The following is a 22,354-nucleotide window of genomic DNA, read 5'->3' as shown; positions in this document are numbered from 1 at the left end:
CGACTGGAGGGTCTAGCTTGACCTAACAGACGGATATATAGTTTGTTGATGTTATCATGGCGTCGACAGTTAAAGACATTATTCATAAAATAACCTGTTTGAATCAGCTTACTCCATTAATTAAAATTATGCCATTATTATTGATGTTTCAGTTTTCAAATGTAAACTTGTCACATACCAATTATTCATATGTCCGTGCTTGCAAATTTTTTTATGACATTGCTCGTGAATATTACCTGCATGTATCTAATTCTGTATCTGTGACTGACTGTCGTGGTAGCGCGATTACGTAACTAAAGAATAGCCACTGTTTAGTTACGTAATCCTCAGCGTAATCGCATCGTGTAAGCGCCACAATACCACGACGGTCAGCAGCACCGTAGCCTGCGGGGGGCAAGGGGGGCAGCTGCCCCCTGAGAATTTGGAAAAAAAGAAAGAAAAAAGCTACTTTGAATACATAGCGATGCTATTAAAATCGTTATTTACGTGACGATTCCTAGCATGCACGATTTAAATGGATAATTCACTATAAAAGTGACTGTGCACTGCTGACTCCTGGCTAATATGTATCTTATATCGCTATAAAATGTGTCCAGTTAAAAATTGTAACTATTTGCAGCAAATTAAAAATTCTTTGTGTGGGAAAGTACAAAAGAAGTGCGCACATGTACTGTGCATTTTCCGCGAGTAACAGTAGTCTTGAAAGTCTCCTACATTTGAATATAGCAAGTTGCATGTCAGCGAGTGAAACTCAAAAAAAAAGACGGAAAAAGTCGTTCAACGTGAGTTCGCCTGCTATGCTGCATGCAGTGACTCCGAAGATGCTCTCGATCTCATTTACATCTTGTTCCTTATATTAAAACATTTCATACTGATAATACGGTAGATCTCTTTTTGGAATTTTGGTGGCCCTGAAAAACTATTAAACTAGGTACGCAGTTTAAGATCCACTATTTGAAGATATTTCTTTCAATAATTGTGTTCGACATTGTCTTTGGTTAAAATGTTGTTTGATATAATTATCTCATTGCACACTGACACTAGCGTTATTCCGCAATTCATTTTGAAGCGACAATTTGCTATGGAAAGAATGGCCTTGAATTTGTAAACAGAGCTGTACATTCGACATCAAAATCCAAACTTCAATTTCCATTATAATGATAATGACAAGGAGAATTCAATGAGTTCACCTTGGGTTCCGACATAAACGAGGCCATAACAGTTTGGGAGTTGGGTGGAGGGTCTATGATTTGAGTCTATTCCAAATAATATAATATCTTATACAGTGATTTACTTGGCTCTGATGTTGCATACAAGCATGAATTGAGATTAAATATCCACTGTGCACTAAAAAGAATTGAACAAAAGTTTGCGACCATTGGGCCATCAAAAGTCTGAAAGTCTTGAAATGTTTTGCTCTTTATTCGGGATTTTTTGGAACCAAATTAAACTTCAGGAGAAGTCATTTACTATGTGCACATCCGCATAATATCTTTCAGCTTTGCCACAACAAAATACTTCCAAATAATATGTAATGCATAGCATAATTGTTTCAATTCTGGTATTTCATTATGTCTATGGTTTGATATTTTATGCTTCTAAATGGCCTCCTAGACTGTCTTATTTTCATTTTTTTTCACCTTTGGAGTTGTCTCCTTCCAATGCATCATTGTACCTTATGATTTTATATCTCCGGATCCACTGTAGTGTAGGTGACAGGGTGGCTAAAATAATACTTGAGTTTCAATTGGCTTAACATTTTTTGAGAAGAGAGGGTGAGAGGAACTACACCATTTGTTTAACCGTAAATTGTGTACATTACCTAACTGTAGCTATGCAGACAAATTGCATGAGATAGTATCAAGATGACTGAATAAGTTCTATCTAAACTCGACCTGAAATATTTTGCTATCATTATGTATGGTTTGTTTTATCCCTGTCAAGCATTGTGAAAAAAATGAAATCGACCTACTTACCCAATGTGATGGGTTAGGTTACCCGTTGACCAGCATTTTTTATTTTTTCTGACCTTACATATGATATTAAATTGCGTGTTACATACAATTTTGATATGAAGATATATTTACAATTTTAAAACTAGAATGTAACGATTTTGACATGAAAGTATATTTACATTCTTGAACAAGAAAAAGATTCAACGAGCTATGGCCAAACATATCGATATAATGGCTCCTATTGTCTTTTAGCCAAGCACTTTAGCAAAACCAAAACACAATTATAACTACAAAAGAGTACATTCCAATCAAGTACAAAGACACGTGAATAACGAAAGAATACAATTGAACGAAACAATGGAAAAAGCTATTAGTAGTGAGAACAATAAGTGCCTAAAAACCTAATCTCCGGTGGTGTTATTATAAGCTTTTGTTAGTGGTAATGCCAAGTTCAAGTTTAAGAGTGCTGGGCTTGAAACAAAGGGAACCATTGGATGAGCTTTCAACTCTAGAGACATCGGATGTTTGAAACGTCTCTTGACGCCGGATGCAGATTTAGAATAAGAATTGTGTTGTGATTTTAATACGCTTTGCATATCGAGAAACGCCCCTTTTCTGGGCTATAAGATAAGATAACTATTGTAACTAGATAGAGAGAAATGGTAGCTTGGTGCTTGTTGGGGAGATTCTAAGATTTTAAATCTTCCGAGATCTGTATTGAAGTGGTTATCCAGCCGGTGTCAGCTAATAAATCATCTTGAAGTTTTATTCTGGTCGTGTCCCTATACAGTGATTTCGTGTGTACCTCTTGCTGAGTGTAATTCCTCAAAATACGTTGATCGGTAATTCTATTTGACATATCGAAAAGAGATTTATAGATTGTCAATAGAGTGAATTTACCCTTTTCAACATGCGTATGCTAAAATATATATTATGTAAATTGCATGCAAATTTGTGTAAATTAGCACTTTTCTAAATTTTGAATTCAAGATAGCACCAAGACAAAGTTCTGCCCCCTTGGCAATTTGGTCAGGCTACGGCCCTGGTCAGTCAGTCAGTCACAAACAGGTATTATGAAGTGGAAGTCTATGACTCAGACCACTAGTGGTCTAAGGCCATGAATAACCGCGACATAGACAACAATTCCTATTCAATTATTCCTCCTGCATACGGTGTACGGGACGCGACACTGACAAATATCAGAATGGAGTCCCGAATTATGACTCGATCTGCAAGCAGGACTACGATTCACTATTAAATCCACTGACGACATTTCAAAGCTGTGAGCAAATCATTAGATTTCACCATGGAAGTATAACCCAATTATTTCACCATGGAAGTATCACAGTAATCACTCCATGTAAAATCACAACTGAACTAGCACATGTACACCCACACAACCATACACGAATAACATTACGTATTTTTATATATTAAAATGCCATCATCAAAGGCAAATGACGTAGAATTGACGAGATAATACTTTCTCCTTTCAGTACAGGCAACGGTTTGCGCCCTCTCAACCCAAACTGGACCAAGGAAGGCATTTTCGTATGAAATCAATCTGTAGACTGTTGCCAACATGTGGTCAAAACAAGACCAGGCGTTTTCGAAGGCCTCTTTTCGGCGCGTTTGTTCTCGGCGTCACAATTCTGACGTTTTGGATGATGAACTCAAAAATATACAGGCAGGTTCCCTTGCAAAGGGGAGAATGCTTCCTGACAGATGAACAACAGAAGGATTTACGTCACATTTTACGTCATCTTATTGTTATATTTGAAGAAATGGACACTACCTATTGGTTGGATTATGGAACGTTGCTAGGTGCTTTAAGAATAGGCGACATAATGAGGTAAATGCATGATTAGTAATGTATATTTCTGTTCTCAGGTTTACAGTCATTCTGTCGTCTGATTTAGACAGCTTGACTTTGTCAGTGACTTTTACTCATCGTTTTCAGTATTTGTTAATTTGTACTTCCCAGTAGTAGTAGTAGTACGTGATTTGTGTTTTTGCGAGAATACATTCAAATCGTAAAATTCGAGTAAAAATGATATTTGAATTTAAAGGAAAAGTCCAGTCAGACTTTATATCTGCCGTCAATACACTTGTATTGATTTGTATATTGATATCAACTTATACTAGTATAAGATTTTGGGTAATGTCATAGCACCTCGGTAACTTATTCAACTTTGAACTCTTAAAAAAGAATTATTCCCACTGCAACACACATGTGTTTCATTTTGGAGATTTCCTCCAAGGAATTGCAGGAAATCTTCAGAAAGTAAGCCTATTGACCAAAATGTCCAACACTTAGCTGTGGACCACCAAAATCTAAAACAGGTGGTCGACTTACTGAAATTAAATGCCTAGTCTGTAACATAAGTTGTGTTAGGGCGCCCTCACTCATCGGCCAACCCCTTAGGAGCAAGGCCGTTGATCATTGATGACTGAGCACGGGAGCTGGTGATGTTGCTAAGTTCACAACTAGAGTGCGAAGCACGAGTGACAGATTACAATGAATGATACATTAAAGAATTGAATGTATTTTCTATCGCTAGACGTTATTTTTCTGACCTTTGACATATTATTTTTTGAATGTTTCCAAGCTTTCAAATTAATCTTAGAGATTCTATTTCGTTCCTTTCACTCATGCTTCGCCATCTAGAGTGATGAACGTAGCAACAGCGCTTGCCCCCATGGGAGCTGAGCTACACGGCTAGACTAGACGTATCTTACAGTCTGTTTCATGATGTAAACCACTAACACAGCTAACTATACAATTACTGTCACAGTTATTATTTATCTTTTTTCTATCTTGTTAATCGAAGTCATGACACAGATGGCGACATTGCTCTTCTTGCAAATCAGAACTACAAACCAAAAGAAGTAAAGAATAAACTACGAACACATGGTATCAAATTTAGCAACAGGAAATCCTATTTTTCCCGTGCGAAATACAATGGAATGTGGGTAGACGTGACACGATGGACAGTGTATGATGGATCGTTCAACGGTAGAAAAACACAAATACTCAGGAAAGATTTCGCAGACGGAGAGGAAGATGAAATGATATTCAATGACCGGTACACGGACAAGAAAGATGAATTTCCATTGGTGTGGTTACATCCAAGGAGGACGGTGCAGTTTGTGAATATCACTGCCAAAATTCCACATAAGGCTGAAGCACTGATTAAACAACGATATCCCTATTCGTATTGGTTCTCAATGCCATACAAAATTAAATGCTGGTTTTGATCTGTCAACACTTCCAACTCATAATCGTATTTCCAACGTGAACAAAACGACACGTTTTTAATGCTTTATGATGTGTATCATTATTATTTATAAATTATTATTATTATCATTATTATTATTTAATTGATTTGTAAATCGTGTATGTATGTATGTATGTATGTATGTATGTATGTATGTATGTATGTGTGTGTGTGTGTGTGTGTGTGTATGTATGTATGTATGTATGTATGTATGTAATATGTATGTATGTAATATGTATGTATGTATGCATATGTATGTATGTATGTATGTATGTATGTATATGTGTGTATGTATGTATGTATGTATGTATGTATGTATGTATGTATACATGTCTGTATGTATGTATGTATGTATGTATGTATGTATGTATGTATGTATGTATGTATACATGTCTGTATGTATGTATGTATGTATGTATGTATGTATGTATGTATGTATGTATGTATACATGTCTGTATGTATGTATGTATGTATGTATGTATGTATGTATGTATGTATGTATACATGTATGTATGTATGTATGTATGTATGTATGTATGTATGTATGTATGTATGTATGTATGTATGTATGCAGTGTTCACATAAAAATGCAGACACATGGTGACATTAAGCAAACCTTTATCATTAAACCATTTCAATGGTTACACGAAAGTGACGACCATGAAATCAATGTACACATTAAGAACAAACTAATTGTGTTGCCATAAACCTATCTATAACTTTCCCTTCACCTCTACTGCAATCTGCCAGAATAGTAACACTATCAGGTAATGAAACTATATCAAACAGACTTCAAGACAAGAAACTGATTTATCAACGTGTAATTACTAAAACCCATTCAAACAATTTTTGTTTCAGATTATATACGTTAATTTGAAGTAATATCCAGTCCATACACACCTGTGCAAAGTGTAGGATGCTATCTAGTCTGAAATAAGTTTCAAATCTTAAATATTAGTAAAAGAAGAAAGGAAAAGGAAAACGTCTAGAAATAGTTAAAAGCTCAGTAAAACTTCTCCTTTGTTCTTCATCGTCTATTTTTCCTGTTTTCCATCCAAGTAATCTCTTGGGACATGACTTGCTGTTGTTGTTGGTGGTGGTGGCACAGTATCACTGGATGTTATCCCCCTAGTGGTGTTCTTGGTAGGTAGTATACATAGCAATAAGAGTGGTATAATATGACCCCAGAAATATACAGAGCTGTGAAAAGAACAAATGAACGTTAGAAGTTTATGATGGCAATACCGTAGATTGTAGTAGGCAATAATGAGGTCGAAGTTGAAATCACAATAGGAATCATCATGACAAAATGGCTATTTATTTTGAATTTCCAACAAATCACTTATTTTATATGCAGGAGCAAGAATTTTGCATTTTTTTGTAAAAAGCATTGAGTTACAAACACAAAATGATGCTAGCGAATGTTGTTTCATTATATAATAGTTTTAATGCTCAAATCATATCAAGCTATTGCCATAAACACACCAAAAACCTTCTTAGCTATCTCAAGGTATATCCATATAGTCGGTACACTTGGAGGCCAGATTTCAGTTTGTGAAAACGTGATATGACGGTAACCCTATTTTTTCATGCTTCTCATTACTTTTTCACAGCATCTATGGGTCGGTCGGTCGGTCGGTCGGTCGGTCGGTCGATTAAAAAAACAAAGTAAATCAATAAAAATCATCTCCATGTCTCTCTGCCTCTTCTTTTCCTCCTCTCTATCTTCTTTTTATTGGATTCCTGGTAACAATCCCTTTCCCAACTTCTCTACACAATTGGCATGTTCTCAACCCCCTACTTGTCAAGAATAACTTCAGTCAACTTCATTCTCTTCGTGAACAAGTGTCATCGCCGCGGCCATGAATGAAAATGACGTCGACTGTCCAGACACTTTTTATTCTTGCCAGAGATGGCACTGTTCCGCAAAATACTAGTGTTAAAGGCAACCGAAATTATTTTCTTTGGTTTTATTTTGATGTCGGAGCTGAACATTTGGGTATGTGGTATGAGAAACAGGAAAAAATAGGGTCACCCAGTCATAACACATTTGTTAGTTGTTATCTCATGATTTGAAGAAAAAAAACATGGACAGACTAGATATATGAACACCTTTGGTAAATGTGTTACTCCAGTCTCTAATCACATTCATGTAAGGTGTATTTTCCATTATTTCTCACCCAGTAAAGTTTCAACGTTCAAACTGTTTCTTTATTGAACCTCTAGTAAAAACTACACTTTTCTTTGCGGAATGAAATTTGAAAAATGGGTTGATATCATAGCCTGTTAAAGTTTCCGCTTGTAGGTCAACTTTACCATGATTTATTTTTACCTGTAGAATTCTATGGTTGCTTGGTTGGATTGCAGAACGAATGGTGTAGTGAAGTATTGAAGTAACAGAGTAGTAAAGACCCAGCAAATACTGCTATATACCAATTTTCGTCCTCTTGTTGTTACGAATTGCTTCATGTACTGGTGCATCTGCAACAAAGGGTACAACGTTCACATATTAATACAGTAATTTACAAAATTGCGAAAGAGAGGCTTAAGCAATTCACTTGATACTAGAAACCGCTAATTACCCTTACGCCAAGTTTTATGAAATTCAACACAAGCAAAGGCTAGTGTACGCAAACAGCTTTGAAAATCAAAACACGGCATAACCATGATGGACCATGGCATTCAATACACGACATTAATTTCATAGTGCACGTGTTTATAGCATTTCAGGAGGCAATTCAATATGTAAAGCACAAGAGTGAGTCAGCATACGTCAGGGGTCATGTGACATCTACCATCCAACCATCAAACAATGTTACATTTACGGTATTGCGGGTGTTATCGTAAAAATAAAATAAATATATATCTATTGTATTAGGTCATTACGGTTTTTCACAAATACAAGGAAGTACTGGACTGCAATTTATTTTGTTGAACGACCAAACATCAACGACACAATGTAAACGTCTACATACTGTACTCGATGTCTTTCGGGCAATGGTGAAATTCAGAACCAGTACCCAGTAGTATCCTGGATAAAAACCATGCCAGACAGCCGACAGTAGAAGGGTCAGTTTGTCTTTGTGATAAGGCACGCGATAATAACAGGCGTATTTCAACCAACGAACAGTAGGGATGTTCCAACTGGCGATGTTATCTTTGACATCAATTGACGTCTGGAATGAATGAGTATATTTTAGAAAAATGCTATTTGACTGTGTAAAATTGAACGTGTTACCCAAGGAGTGATACGACAACCCATAATTAGGAGTTCTATTAAATATAAATATAGAAAATGGAATATCATAATTATCATATATTGCCAAATATTTTCTGTTCCTCGGCCGCGGACAATACGAGTGACAAGCGGCGGGGCCTTGTCACTACAAATCAAAGTATTTTCTGGCAGAGTCCCCGGAGATTATAAAATGTTGATTGCTAAAAAAAGCTCAAGGTTTATTTCAACACTCCTTTCAAGAAAGACGTGTGGCGCAAAGATGCAAAACAATATTTTTCATGTGCTTTGAAATATCCTTAATAAAAGTTTCAGGCACATTTTAATTCACCTTTTAATTTATAGATATCCCACAGAAAACGACTTCCACATTAAGATATCAAAAATATTATTCATATTACCAAAAATTTTATAATATGAGTTTGAGTCACTAGGTCCCATTTAGGTTTACCGTTTTCATCATAGCCATTGAAACCAAAGCCAGAAGCATTGCACACTAAATCAGCTGTAGAGATAAGGTAGAACGAAAGGTTACTCACTTAGTTTCACCTTCAAATCGAAAGCTCTGTTGATATCTTTGCAAATCATATCAGGAGCAAGGCGTGTTTAAATACGTAACTCTTTATTTATAAAATGATACGTTGCGTTGTTAAACACACACACACACACACACACACACACACGCGCGCGCGCGCGCGCGCGCGCGCACGCACGCACGCACGCACGCATGAATTGTACGACAAGACATGACAACCGGCTAATCACAATACATGCTGGAATGGAAATATATGTACATGTATATATGAATCAATACATGGTTACTCACCAGATGTAAATGCACATAGGTATTTAAACATCCTCACATACATATGCATAGTTATATACACAGAACGATATACAGGAGAGGAATTCTTCATTTCTTCACCTGAAATATATAGATTATACTTATCTCGCTACAATAAAAGTAAACGACAACATACAACATAATTTGTGTGTGGTATGGTGTGGGGGTGGGGGTGGAAGAGTGTGTGTGGGTGTGTGTCATCACACACACACACACACACACACACACACACACACACACACACACACACACACACACACACACACGCACATATTTATTTAAAAAATAATATTGAATGTTGTCAAACATATATAGTTTTAAATCCGTCGCTATTCACGGTCATTAAAATAAGTTGTTCTTACACATGATAATTGATTGCAAACATCTTGGTTATAGTAAATGATATACCCCTCAATTGGCAAAAAGGTGTGCCAAACTATAAGAAATCTGAAAGGATTATGTGATATCAATCTAATTATGTAGTAGAACAGGTTTAATGGTTTTTGAAATGAAATTATTCAAATTTACAGAGATACACATACAGACATACATTTACCCATGCTTACAGAACAAATGTTAGGACTGCTTATTGGTATTATTTGAACATAATGGACTTTTCGGTTTAGTGTCATGAATCTATAATTGTTATGCCCAATATTCAGTCTCCAAGGTGCATTAATACATTTTAGAGTGATTATTCTTTGATGGATTCACTGTATTATCTATATCAAATCTGAATATTACATTACAATTCCAAACTAATTGGAAAAGAAAGCAGGGAGCTGCATAAGCTAGTGGGAGGGTGTGCGAGGGGGTGTCCACACCCACAGTGAGCACTTTTTAAAGAAGGGCATGTAGTGGCATTTAATAGCATAAATTAGCAAACCATACACATCATCGAAAGCCATAGAGTACAAATGTACTTGAAAATTAACTTCAATACCCCAATTTTGCTCAAGTCAATACATTATTATGTAACGATATGGCTATATTACCTACACTTTAACTTAATAAAAAAAATGATGTGGTTCCACTTACATTCAAATTTAAAATATGTGGGGTACGTAGATTTTTAATTTCATCTCATTATATTTTTTCATGAGTGAGTGTCTAGTTCAGGTTATCCATTGTTTTCCAAATGGTCTCTGTGTTGTCTATTTCTTCCTATCAGACGTATAGCTATTACAGCTATTTAAAAAGGGGGAGAAAAGGAAATAGGCATATAAAATCAACAATGTTCTTCTGTCTTCCTGATAAAAGAAAGCAAAAGTACAAACCAGTTAACCATATATGGCAGGGCATTTTTATTTTGGTACATGTAAATGTATAACTGTTTTGTGTTCTGAACAAACATAAAATGGAATATTAATGCTAAAAGAGTTCATTGTACCTTTATTATCACTTTTTTATTTTGAAAAAAAACATAGAAAATTTTAGTAATGGCCGTAAATAGCAACGGATTGTTTTACCTGTTATAATTATTCAACATTACTAATTCAGAACACTTACTCGTGATGCCCTTGATTGGATAATATGGGCTAGAGAAGTAAACAATTATAGTCGATGTTATGAAAAGCATTGATTTCCGAAACAGGGCAATCTGAAAAATGAGAAAAAAGGGATTTTGTAATAATACATTGAAAAGTTTAGACAATTTCCTACTGTAACAGCTGTTGTATATACTATTCTCATACAATCTCAAGTATATATGGTCAAAAAAACTTGACACATACATACATACATACATACATACATGCATACATGCATACATACATACATACATACATACATACATACATGCATGCATGCATGCATGCATGCATGCATACATACATGTACATACATACATACATACATACATACATACATACATACATACAATTTCCTACTGTAACAGCTGTTATATATGCTATTCTCATACAATCTCAAGTATATATGGTCAAAAAAACTTGACACATACATACATACATACATGCATACATGCATACATACATGCATGCATGCATGCATGCATGCATGCATACATACATACATACATACATACATACATACATACATACATACATACATACATACATACATACAAACATACATGCATGCATGCATGCATGCATGCATACATGCATACATACATACATACATACATATATACATACATACATGCATGCATGCATGCATGTATGCATACATACATACATACATACATACATACATACATACATACATGCATACATACATACATACATACATCCATCCATACATACATCCATACATACATACATACATCCATGCATACATACATGCATGCATGCTTGCATACATACATACATACATACATACATACATACATACATACATTCATACATACATACATACATCCATCCATCCATCCATACATACATACATACATACATACATACATACATCCATCCATCCATCCATGCATGCATACATACATACATACATACATACATACATACATACATACATACATACATACATACATACGTCCATGCATACATGCATGCATGCATGCATGCATGCATGCTTGCATACATACATACATACATACATACATACATACATACATACATACATACATACATACATACATACATACACACGTGCATACACACAATTTGGTACATATGTACATACACATGTATATATTTATATATTTATATATACATGCATCCATCCATCCGTGCACAACATATAGGAACACTACAATTGAATGTCACTAGATATGCTTTTGTTTATCAAATGAAACACGTCAGACGATAAACTTACCGTTACGGATGGTTCCCTGCTTATAATAACTTCTTTACCATCTTTAGTTTTGATTTTGTATGGTACAAGATGTTTCCCTTGAATGAAATCAATATAGTCAGTATAAAAACAAAATGGTCCGACTAGAAAGGTTTGGAAGTGGAAGATATAGCTGTAGTACTCAAGAACAGGGGGAAATTGCCTGTAGAAGAAAGATATTGTGGTATAATCAGATTAGCAATAATTGCAACTGACAAGATTGCAATTGGCAAGAATATGAGAACATGAAAATTAAGTAGGTTTGCTATACTCCAGCTCAACACTGACCTTATTGCCTCTTTCCTTTGTTTTGGATGTAAATTTGAGCCATCTTTTGCAGACCCTGTGTGTGGACAAGATAGTTGTTAGTAGCAGTATATTCACTATGTTGAAGTAGATGTAGAAAAACTGGAAACATGTTGTTTCAGTTCATCTATTCATTTCTCATGACCATCTCATATGGAAACCGTTACTGTTTTTAGTAATTCACAAAGTTATACTATCTAAAGTATACTTTTAGGATATAAATATATAAATAGAATTATAAGTATGCAAATAAAACTTAATATGCAAATGACTATATTATTATTCAAATGAACTATTGCTATGCAAATTAGTACACACAAGACACTATCAGTATTCAAAAGATAGTATTTGTATGCAAATGGAACTATGAGTATGCAAACACAACTATTGGTATGCAAATGGCACTATTAATAGGCGAATGGTCTGTTAATCTGCAAATGACTGTCAGTATGCAAATAATACTCACCATCATGTAAACCAAATGCAACACTTGTTATCTTCATTGTCATTGTCATCATAGGTCTAAATAATAAATCATAATCATCAAAATTGAAGATAAATGTTATGATCCAAATCAATTTACAAAAAAGATTAGTTTTACGATTACAAAAATCATATCCTATGCAACATAGTTTAAAGTTCTATAATGTTTTAGTATTTAGTCAACTGTATTTATATTCCCTGCTTACATTGATTGCACTTGTCTCTTCATTACCTTCACCAGCAGGAGTTGTAAGGAGGTTATGTGAGGAATGAGGATATGAGCCCAACAGCGTGCCCTGAAAAATTGCGCATGAACTTTCCCTATAATTAAACATGTAGGCTCTTACGTGTTCAATGACACTACATTGAAATAAGGTTTATAGATTATCATACATGACTTGTAAATTACTACTGAAAATTGGACAATGTGGTAGTTAAGAAAACGTACGCTTCAAGGTGGAGAAGTTGCGAAGAATCATCCATCATCATTGTACGTAGATGTTCTATAGACAAGTAGGCCATTAAAACAAAAAACACAACCACTGACATATATTTACGATTTAAAAACTTCATTAGACAGTATCCAACTGTTGAGTGGAGAAGTAAATGAAGTATGGACCTGCAAGATAATGTGAACAGAAATCATACTTTCAATATTAAAACATATCACAATGCATGACAAACTGCAGCCATTTCACAGATGTCGAAATAAATGGACACAATTGGTCACGGAGGTATCACTATTATCACTATTATTTCATTTCTAATCTCTTTAAAGCATGATTTACATCTACCTGAAATGACGAGTTTCATACTTAGACACAAAATCAGTATTCTTGGTGATATAATATATGGGGAGTTCATACATTGCCACAATTTTGAAAAAGGTTGGTTCAATTGAGAAGAGGTAGACACATCCATAACAAAAGCGGTTCCGGTTGAAGCAGAGTTTAATAAACACTAGATCGGGAAATTCAACAGGATATATAACTTTCTAGATCTCATGACCTACTTACTTACCATGAGAAACAGTAAAATCCTATTGTTAAACCTATGACGATTGCTACAACATGTCTTGTCGTAGGACTAACTCTCTTTGGATGTAGTACATGTCTGTAGATGATTGCTAATATGAGTGAACACACTTGCAGGAAGGGAAATAGCATCTGTAAGAGATGGAGAGAATTTCAAGAATCACAAATTTGTATATCAGATCAAGGCTATGATTGTTTTAGTTGTATAGTATAGTAATTTTATCATAATAGTGACGCAGATTATAATATAAAAAATGCATAACTTAATAGAAAATAGAAATGACATCCTAACCCAGTGGACTTGTATGTCACTTTTAACAAGTAGTATAAAGACACACTGAGTAAATAAGACTAACAAAAAAATGTGGATACCAACTGAAATAAATAAGCTTATATATGTAATCGGATTTTGGAGTGCGAGAGAATGCACAAAGTGAACAAAAGTGAATAAGAATGGTATAAAAAGTTACAAATTCAAAGTAGATGTCAAAAACGGAACGGAATAACTATAGAGTGGAAATGGCGGGAAAGTATCGTAAAGTAGGAGGTGCAGACTGACCTTAGAAGGAGCAGGCGAAAGACGCTCTGTCTGGGCTGAAGTGCAGAGTTGGAGTGTAGGTGCAAGTGTGTAGCAAGGCCCACTAGGTGAAAGGACAGGGTAAAAAGGCAGAGGGAACCCTAGCGTGATAGGAAAAAAGAGGACGGCTCGGACAAGGGACAGTGGGGAAGAAAGCGAGTGTTAACCGTCTCTTATATTAATACCGTTAGGTGTTAGTGTGTTAAACATGGTGATATATTTCTGTTCAAGGAGTCGTCTTTTACGAGTGTTGGTAGTGTAGACTTTACAAATGCCGCTAGCTTTAAGTGTGAAAGATCATGATCTGGTTGGTTGAAATGTTGTGAAATGGGGGTTAGTTTGTGACTGCGGATAGTGTAAATGTAATGTGTTCGTAAATGCGGGTTTCTAGTTCTCTTTTAGTTTCGCCAATGTATTGTTTGTGACATTTGTGACAATTGATGATGTAAATTAAGTTACGCGTGTTACATGAAATGTTACCAATGACGTTGTGTGTTACGCCAGTGGTGGAGCAGGTGAGAGTGTTAGTTTCGGTGATGAAATGACATTGGTTGCATTTGTCGCAGCGTTTAGTGTAACCGGTGGTATTGTGATTAGATGACTTGGTGAGACTAGCTTTGACTAAAAGTTTACGGAGGTTAGGTGGTTAGGTGGTTGTTCATGCACTGTCTCCACAAAATTCACAAGTTCTATCTTGAACTAGTTCATGACGAAATATGTTTCTATGCGCATGGTTGACGCTCCAGCAAAATGAAACTGTGCAAGAATTAGACATGAACGCTGACTACGGGAAAGGTTTAACATTATATAACATTCAGTGCAATAATTAGTTTTGAAGGAAAGATACGTACGGATAATATAACTTGGTTTTCTGCCTGTTTTTCACTAACCATTCACAGTTATACATAGACATTAATTGACGCCTTACAGGGTAAAAATTAACATGCAGTAAATAATCAGCGTCAAGATTCAAAGAATCCAGAATGCTGCAAATCTCAGGGGACCAATTATTGTTAGTATGTAATGCAAAATTCAATAGAAATATCCTTGTTCATCTAACTCAAGAGTAGCCTATTCCAGTACCTTAGGATATTGATATGCCTGTGACTTCTATATGAGTTCCACCCCGTATCGCCTGTAGCTGCGTGGGTTGGCGTAGACCTTTGTACTCCAAGGTAAAACTTAGAGCTCTATCTTGAACTGTATCACATTTTTCATTTTTCCAAAAACCCAAACCTAGGAACCATACTCCAGCATAGGGATCATACAGGCATTACACATGTATACAGTTTCGTGTACGTTTGACAATAAGATTTTTCTTGGAACTTGAAACTTTGACCAGAGCACTGTTTGCTGCTAAAGAATTGGAAATTACAGAACAGTCTAAGAATTGATCTAAAATAACACCCAAGCAAATATTTGCATTTGTCAACATATTCAAGAGCATGTTAACCAATTCAATATGAAAACCTAAAATACTTCTGTGACTATTTTTGTTCCTTAAAAGAATCCAATTAGATTTTGACCTATTTACCAGGAGTCTCCATTTTGAACACGACCTATATGAACATGACCAAGTATTGTTTGCATATTATCTTCGTTATCAGAAATTATAATAATGTCATCAGTATATAAAAGTGCAGCAATTGGTTAACCGTCAATATACCTTTCTAGAGAGTCTTGTGCTCAACTGCCAGATCGTTGATAAAAATGCAAATAAGGAAGAGGATAAATTATCGCCCTGCCTGCCTCACACCAGTACTTGTAGTAAACCAATATGTATACAATTTCAGTAGTTTACACATGATGGGATGATAGATGTTTGGTGTTTGATGTTTAGTAGCATTTCACTCACCTCTTGTAGGGGCAACTTTGCCATATCAGCTAATGTAATTAAGAATCCAAACGCCATTGTAATAAGCTACCAACGACAACACACGGTCTTCAAAAAGCAGTGACTATAAATCGAACGATTACTCAGAATTCAGAATGTCATAAACATAAGACACGATGACATTTAAGGTACACGATACACAGACTCAACGAAAAAGCTAAAACTATCTAAAGTACGCTTTGAAGCAAAATATCAAAATTGATGTGAACAGTGCGATTGTGTGCAAAACCACAAACGTGTTTGAGATCCAAGCGTCCTAAGTGTTCGAAGAACAAATGTGGATGAATCATTGAAATATCAATGTGAACACATGATGTGACAATACAAGTACTCAATACTTCCCCCGTTTCATTGAACATGTAGGTTTTACAGATGTCACCAAACAGTTTAATACAGTCATCATTAAAATCACCATTAAACCAAAAGTGCTTGTAAGCATGTCTGATCAATTTCTGTGAGGCCAATTAACTCGCCAACTCCATTTAAAATACACTAATGACGCTGTATGATAAAAATGTACGGTGAAAGCACAATCTTTTTTAATAGCTTTTTTCGTCATTACCGTAAACTCAAAATCAGCACCACTCCATGTTTGTTTATGCTTCTACCATGCCATTTTGTTGGTCTAATTATCGAATATCAAAATGTTCTTATCATTCACATATGTTACTCAAAAATAGCTTAGAAGTCATTTATTGCTAAAATAAAATACGTTAATGACATATCATGAGTACGATACGCATGCACAAATGACTTGCTGTTCATGCCATGCCTTGCGCTTATTAGTATGCATAACTCCAAACGTTTCCCACAATGAAATAGTCATTAGAAGGCTCTGTGAAATTCCCTTACCGTAGAGCATGTTATAGTATATGTAAATACTGGGCTGGAACACTTTATGTTGATATTGTTTCAAGTATAACATAAGCAGATGACATTAGAAGAACATGAGTCATCTGCTTACCACTCAAGGTCAAAAGCCAAAGTCCGCTATATCATTAAAATCAACCAACCAAAAAACATCTTAAGCCTTGTTCTTAACAATAATTGAATTAAAATACGTCATGCATAGGTAATGAGTGTCCTGGTATTACAGTAATCATGCAACTAGTCTCTAAGAACTTGAAACAAAAGGATGGAACAAACATATCTCCATCTATGAGAAAGTGGTTATTGTCGTTTGCAATTTTGTAAATTGCAATAAAAGAGTTTCATAATTTTTTGAACTAGGATAAAGTTTAAATAGGTGTTTTTGTCAAGTACACACACGTGAAGAAATGCCAAGGATATGACTATGTTATATAATGTGAATCTTTATAGCAGCAGATTTAAGAGTGTTGAATATACATAGATGTCTTTGTGATCTCAATTATAGTTTTTTTTTCTTGAAACATATTGTGGCGTATTATAACAAAACATTTCATAACAGTCTTTAAACTGCTAAACTGCAAATTTATTTGCCGGTGTAAATCATCTTGAATAGATCCCTTAGAGAGTCAATGGCTTTGACGAGGTTACTTATTGCTGTTATCTATGCACTCAACAATAACGTCATCATTCGGGTTCGTAAAAAATATGACGGATTGTCGTCCCTTCACTCTACCATCGTCAGTCTGAGGAATAACGACTCCGTGTTTCTATGGAAACGGAAAATACACCATATCAATACTTGCAAAGAATTGGGGTTAGGGGATGATTTAAGAATGAATGGGGTTGACGTACCAATGAAATGAGCTCTATTCATGTTAAACTCGTGAAAAGGAAACATCTAATACAAAACTAATCATCTCAAAGAAAGATTTGGCAGATTTGCAACTTTTGTCACCAATTACCTATTAATTCTGGCTGGTGTGTGTGTGTGTGTACGCGCGCGCGCGCCTGCCTGCCTGCCTGCCTGCCTGCCTGCGTGCGTGCGTGTGTGTCTGTGTGTGTGTGTGTGTGTGTGTGTGAGTGTGTGTGTGTGTGTGTATGTGTGTGTGTGTGTGTGTGTGTGTGTGTGTGTGTGTGTGAAGGGTTTAATCATACTTATCATTATTATCACAAAATTCATTTTTACCGTCGCCTTCAATTTGCCAGCACTCCATCGTTCCATGAATTGTCCCAGGTTTACTAGGATTGTCCCTTCAATGGGTTCAACTGGCACATACTGTCCACCACTGTCCAATATCTGATACATCAACAGCAAATTACATAACAACGAATGATGAGACATCGGAAGGGGATAAAGTTGGCTCTTGTTGACGTGTCTTCCGGTTTGTAAATCAAACTTGGTCTTTAAACATTATATTAAAATAGTGCAATTGGTAATCAAGCAAATGGGCATTTTTATGGGTAATAAGTTGAATTCTTGTGAGGTCACGTGCTACCCTTTGGTATTGAAAAACCTAGTGCCAATGATTATTACAACTAAAGTTTTATTTTTGCGAAAAGGGTCGACAATAGATTAACTTTTCGACAGATTATGTCTTTGGTTTGGGTTTGCTGTTGTCTTTGGACAACAACATTAAATACCACACTAATGTTGTACTTGAACCTGCGAAGTACGCTCTAACACCACTAATATTAATTGGATTTGTCTCTTTCATTTAGTTTTTGGTTATGACTCAGACCATTCAAATGCAAATTAAACAATTATAGATGATAGAAGAGTCAAGTTTCCATGTTGATTATTAGTTGGTAAGCAAACAGTTGAAACCATTAAAATCATCAAGTCCAGGTGTATTATCTTTCATTTTCTACTGCACTGTAAAAAAATAGCAATGCTTATCATTTTCTGGGTAAAGGGTCCAGCTGTGTGATGTGTGTCTGATATCGTTAGTTTAGAGTTAAAGACAGAACTGCTCTATATAAAGAGGATTATGGCTAATCTATGCAAATGCGGGAAATTCAAACTGCTGTACAGAGCACTAGCCTTTGGGTCTTGTTTTCAGCATTTTTTCTGTGCTCCGAGAAACACACTGGTCATGTATCATGTACGAATTGTTTGTGAATGTCGTAGGATGGTAACTTGGTACACAAATTAGTTGAAAATCAGTCTGTTTGTTTCATAGAATGAAAAAAAAACTTTCCAAATGAAACAAATAGGAGGCAACATTTTTGGGCAATTAATAGCAATTACGATTTGGCAAAGGACAAACGGCCACATTTTAGACAAAGCAAAATCAAATACGAGAAGAACGGTCCGAAATGCAATCTACAATGGGAAGAGAAACATCAAGAACAAATCTAGCAAGGACATGAATATTGACAATGACACACAAAACCGTATCTACATAAATGAAAACCTGACACCGTCTAACAGACAGCTATTCAACAAAGTCAACGAAAAAAAGAAGGCTCTGAGGTGGAACTATATTTGGACATATAACGGCACAATATATGTCAGACGCTGTCAAGGGGATCCTGCTATCAAGATATCTTCAGTTCAAGACATCAACAGAATGACAAACAGACAGTAAGAGTCAATACTGGATATAACATTTATTGTTTTTTCTTTGGTAATGTATTTTTCTCCATTTAGTAGATGAATTGTAACCAAAGTAACATAGACAATTTATTTACTGTTGTAAATCATTCTTTAGAGCCAACTACGTTCAACCAAAATTTTTGCCATGATTTTACCAATTCATTTTGTGTGTCACACATAAATGCCCGTTCTCTTTCCAATTGTATAGATGACGTCCGTCTTTTGTACAATCAGTGTATTACAAGTCAATTCCATATTATTGGTGTCTCTGAAACATGGAAAGTTGATAACCCAAATCATCTTAATATACACAATTATTCCCTTGAAATAAATTGCAGAAAGACTGGTCAGGGAGGAGGAGTAGCAGCATATATTCATACATCTCTCACCTATAAGATGTTACAGTTTAATGTTATTCATTCAGAATCGATATGGTTTGAAATTTATGGCAGAAAAAACCGAATCATTGTTGGAGTTTTATATCGCAAGCCAGGGACAGATATTGTAGAATTTGAAAATAGTCTTTCTGATGTACTTTGCAAGGTCAAGTTAGATAGGAAATTTTGTATCCTCATGGGAGACTTCAACATTGACAGTGGAAAGTCAGATTGTAACACAGTGAATTTTATATCCAAGATGCAATGCTTTCTCCTCAATCAGATTATCACACTACCAACGAGGGTCACTGCTTCTTCTTCGTCTACAATTGATCATATTTATACAAATATAAATACTTGTCATGTAAATACTGGTACACTTGTTACAGATATATCTGACCACTTTCCAATTTTTGCAATGTTTGAAAACTTTAATATTAATTTACCAATTTCACAATCAGTCACAAAGAGGGATTTCAAGAATTATGATCGAGATAGCTTTATTTCGGACCTACAATATGTTGACTGGAGTTCCGTTATCAATAACAACAGCAATGTGGATGAAGCATTTGATGCATTTAGTAGTTTATTTACCGATGTTTGTGACCACCATGCACCGCTGAAAGTAAAAGTTGTCAAAGTTAAAAGGAAAAAGAATCCATGGATTACAAAAGCAATCAAGAAATCAGTAAAAACAAAACATAAGCTGTTGTCAAAGGTAATCTCTAGTCAGCATAACCAAGATGTAGTGTTACGTTATAAAACCTACAGGAACATTCTTACAAGTACAATAAGAAAAGCGAAACAGACTTATTATGCTGATTTATTCACTGTTAGTAAGGGTGCCAGGTTGTGGAATGTAATTAATGACGTGTTAGGCAAGAAAAACTGTTCAGATAAAGTACCACCTACTCTAAAGGTGGATGCAAATAGTTCTACGCGTATTGTATCAGAACCAGCTGATGTTGTTGAGGAGTTCAACAAATATTTTGTTAGTGTAGGTCAAAGGTTGGCAAATAATATTCCGCCGACCAATTGTGATTTTTGGCAAAATATGGGCTTACCTCAGTTACAATCATTTTTTCTTCAACCTGTTACGCCTCTTGATATCAAAGCGCTTTTAATTAATTTAGATAGAAAAAAGGCTAGTGGGTGGGATAATTTAACTCCCCGACTCCTCATTGATGCTGCTGAAGTAATAGCGCCGCCTTTGGCTCACGTCATAAATTGTTCATTTTTAATTGGTACATTCCCATCAGCGTTGAAGGTCGCCAAAGTGAAACCCATTTTCAAGAAAGGGGAGAATGACTCTGTTGGAAACTATAGACCTATATCTATTTTGCCCCTATTCAGTAAAATCATTGAAAAAGTCATAAATAAACAAATCATCTCTTATCTGGACAAATTTAATATTTTGTATAGACATCAATATGGTTTCAGAGAGAATCACAGTACCAAACTTACCTTGATTAATTTAGTAAATCACATTCTTAAAGAGATTGATAAAGGGAATTTCACTCTAGGGGTATTTATTGATTTCAGTAAAGCGTTCGATACAATCGATCATTCGATCTTATTAGCCAAGCTTGAACATTACGGGTTCCGGGGCACTTGTCATAACTGGTTCAAAAGCTACCTGTCAGGTCGCTCTCAGTTTGTCCAGCTAAACGGTCATATATCGGAAAAACGTTTTATTCACTTTGGAGTACCCCAAGGCTCTGTACTAGGCCCGACTTTGTTTTTAATGTATATAAATGATCTTCCAAACTCGTCCTCTTTCTTTGATTTCCGTTTGTTCGCAGACGATACCAATCTCTTTCATACCTATTCACAGGTTGGGGAAATTAATTTGGATCATGTTTCGGGTCAATTACACGAGGTTCAACGTTGGTGCAATACAAACAAATTGACAATAAATAGTGAAAAATCAAATTTTATAGTATTTAGAGGGCGCAACAAGAAAGTAAATTTGATTGGTGATATCACATTACAAGGCAAAAGCATCAAGGAGGAGTATGTTGTCACCTTTGTGGGAATTACTTTAGACAAACATCTCTCTTGGTCCGACCACATCGAAAAGGTAAACAAGCTAATCA

General features: G+C 35.5%; 1 protein-coding gene across 1 annotated transcript; it reads right to left on the bottom strand.

Moving 5' to 3' along the window:
- Positions 1–6,268: 6,268 nt before the first annotated feature.
- LOC144434175 (membrane-bound glycerophospholipid O-acyltransferase 2-like) lies at positions 6,269–16,433 on the bottom strand. Its single transcript, XM_078122630.1, has 11 exons — positions 16,377–16,433; positions 13,931–14,076; positions 13,359–13,529; positions 12,894–12,949; positions 12,410–12,464; positions 12,104–12,284; positions 10,823–10,913; positions 8,871–8,974; positions 8,210–8,410; positions 7,567–7,715; positions 6,269–6,434 (listed from the first exon to the last, which is right to left on the bottom strand). The coding sequence occupies exons 1-11, from the start codon at positions 16,431–16,433 to the stop codon at positions 6,269–6,271; spliced, it is 1,377 nt and encodes a 458-aa protein (XP_077978756.1).
- Positions 16,434–22,354: the final 5,921 nt, after the last annotated feature.

The sequence above is a fragment of the Glandiceps talaboti genome, chromosome 4 (assembly GCF_964340395.1).
Source record: "Glandiceps talaboti chromosome 4, keGlaTala1.1, whole genome shotgun sequence".
Classification (NCBI taxonomy): Eukaryota; Metazoa; Hemichordata; class Enteropneusta; family Spengelidae; genus Glandiceps; species Glandiceps talaboti.
The sequence above is the reverse complement of the archived record's forward strand: the minus strand, read 5'-3'. Positions and strand labels throughout refer to the sequence as shown.

Bases quoted from the DNA above. Each gene is read 5' to 3' on its own strand.
- LOC144434175 (XM_078122630.1), bottom strand. From the start codon at position 16,433: ATGGCGTTTGGATTCTTAATTACATTAGCTGATATGGCAAAGTTGCCC. The intron at 10,914-12,103 runs GTAAGTTTATCG...CTCATTTTTCAG, and splicing joins GCAGGGAACCATCCGTAACG to ATTGCCCTGTTTCGGAAATC. The intron at 7,716-8,209 runs GTATGTAGACGT...CCTTTGTTGCAG, and splicing joins CCCGAAAGACATCGAGTACA to ATGCACCAGTACATGAAGCA.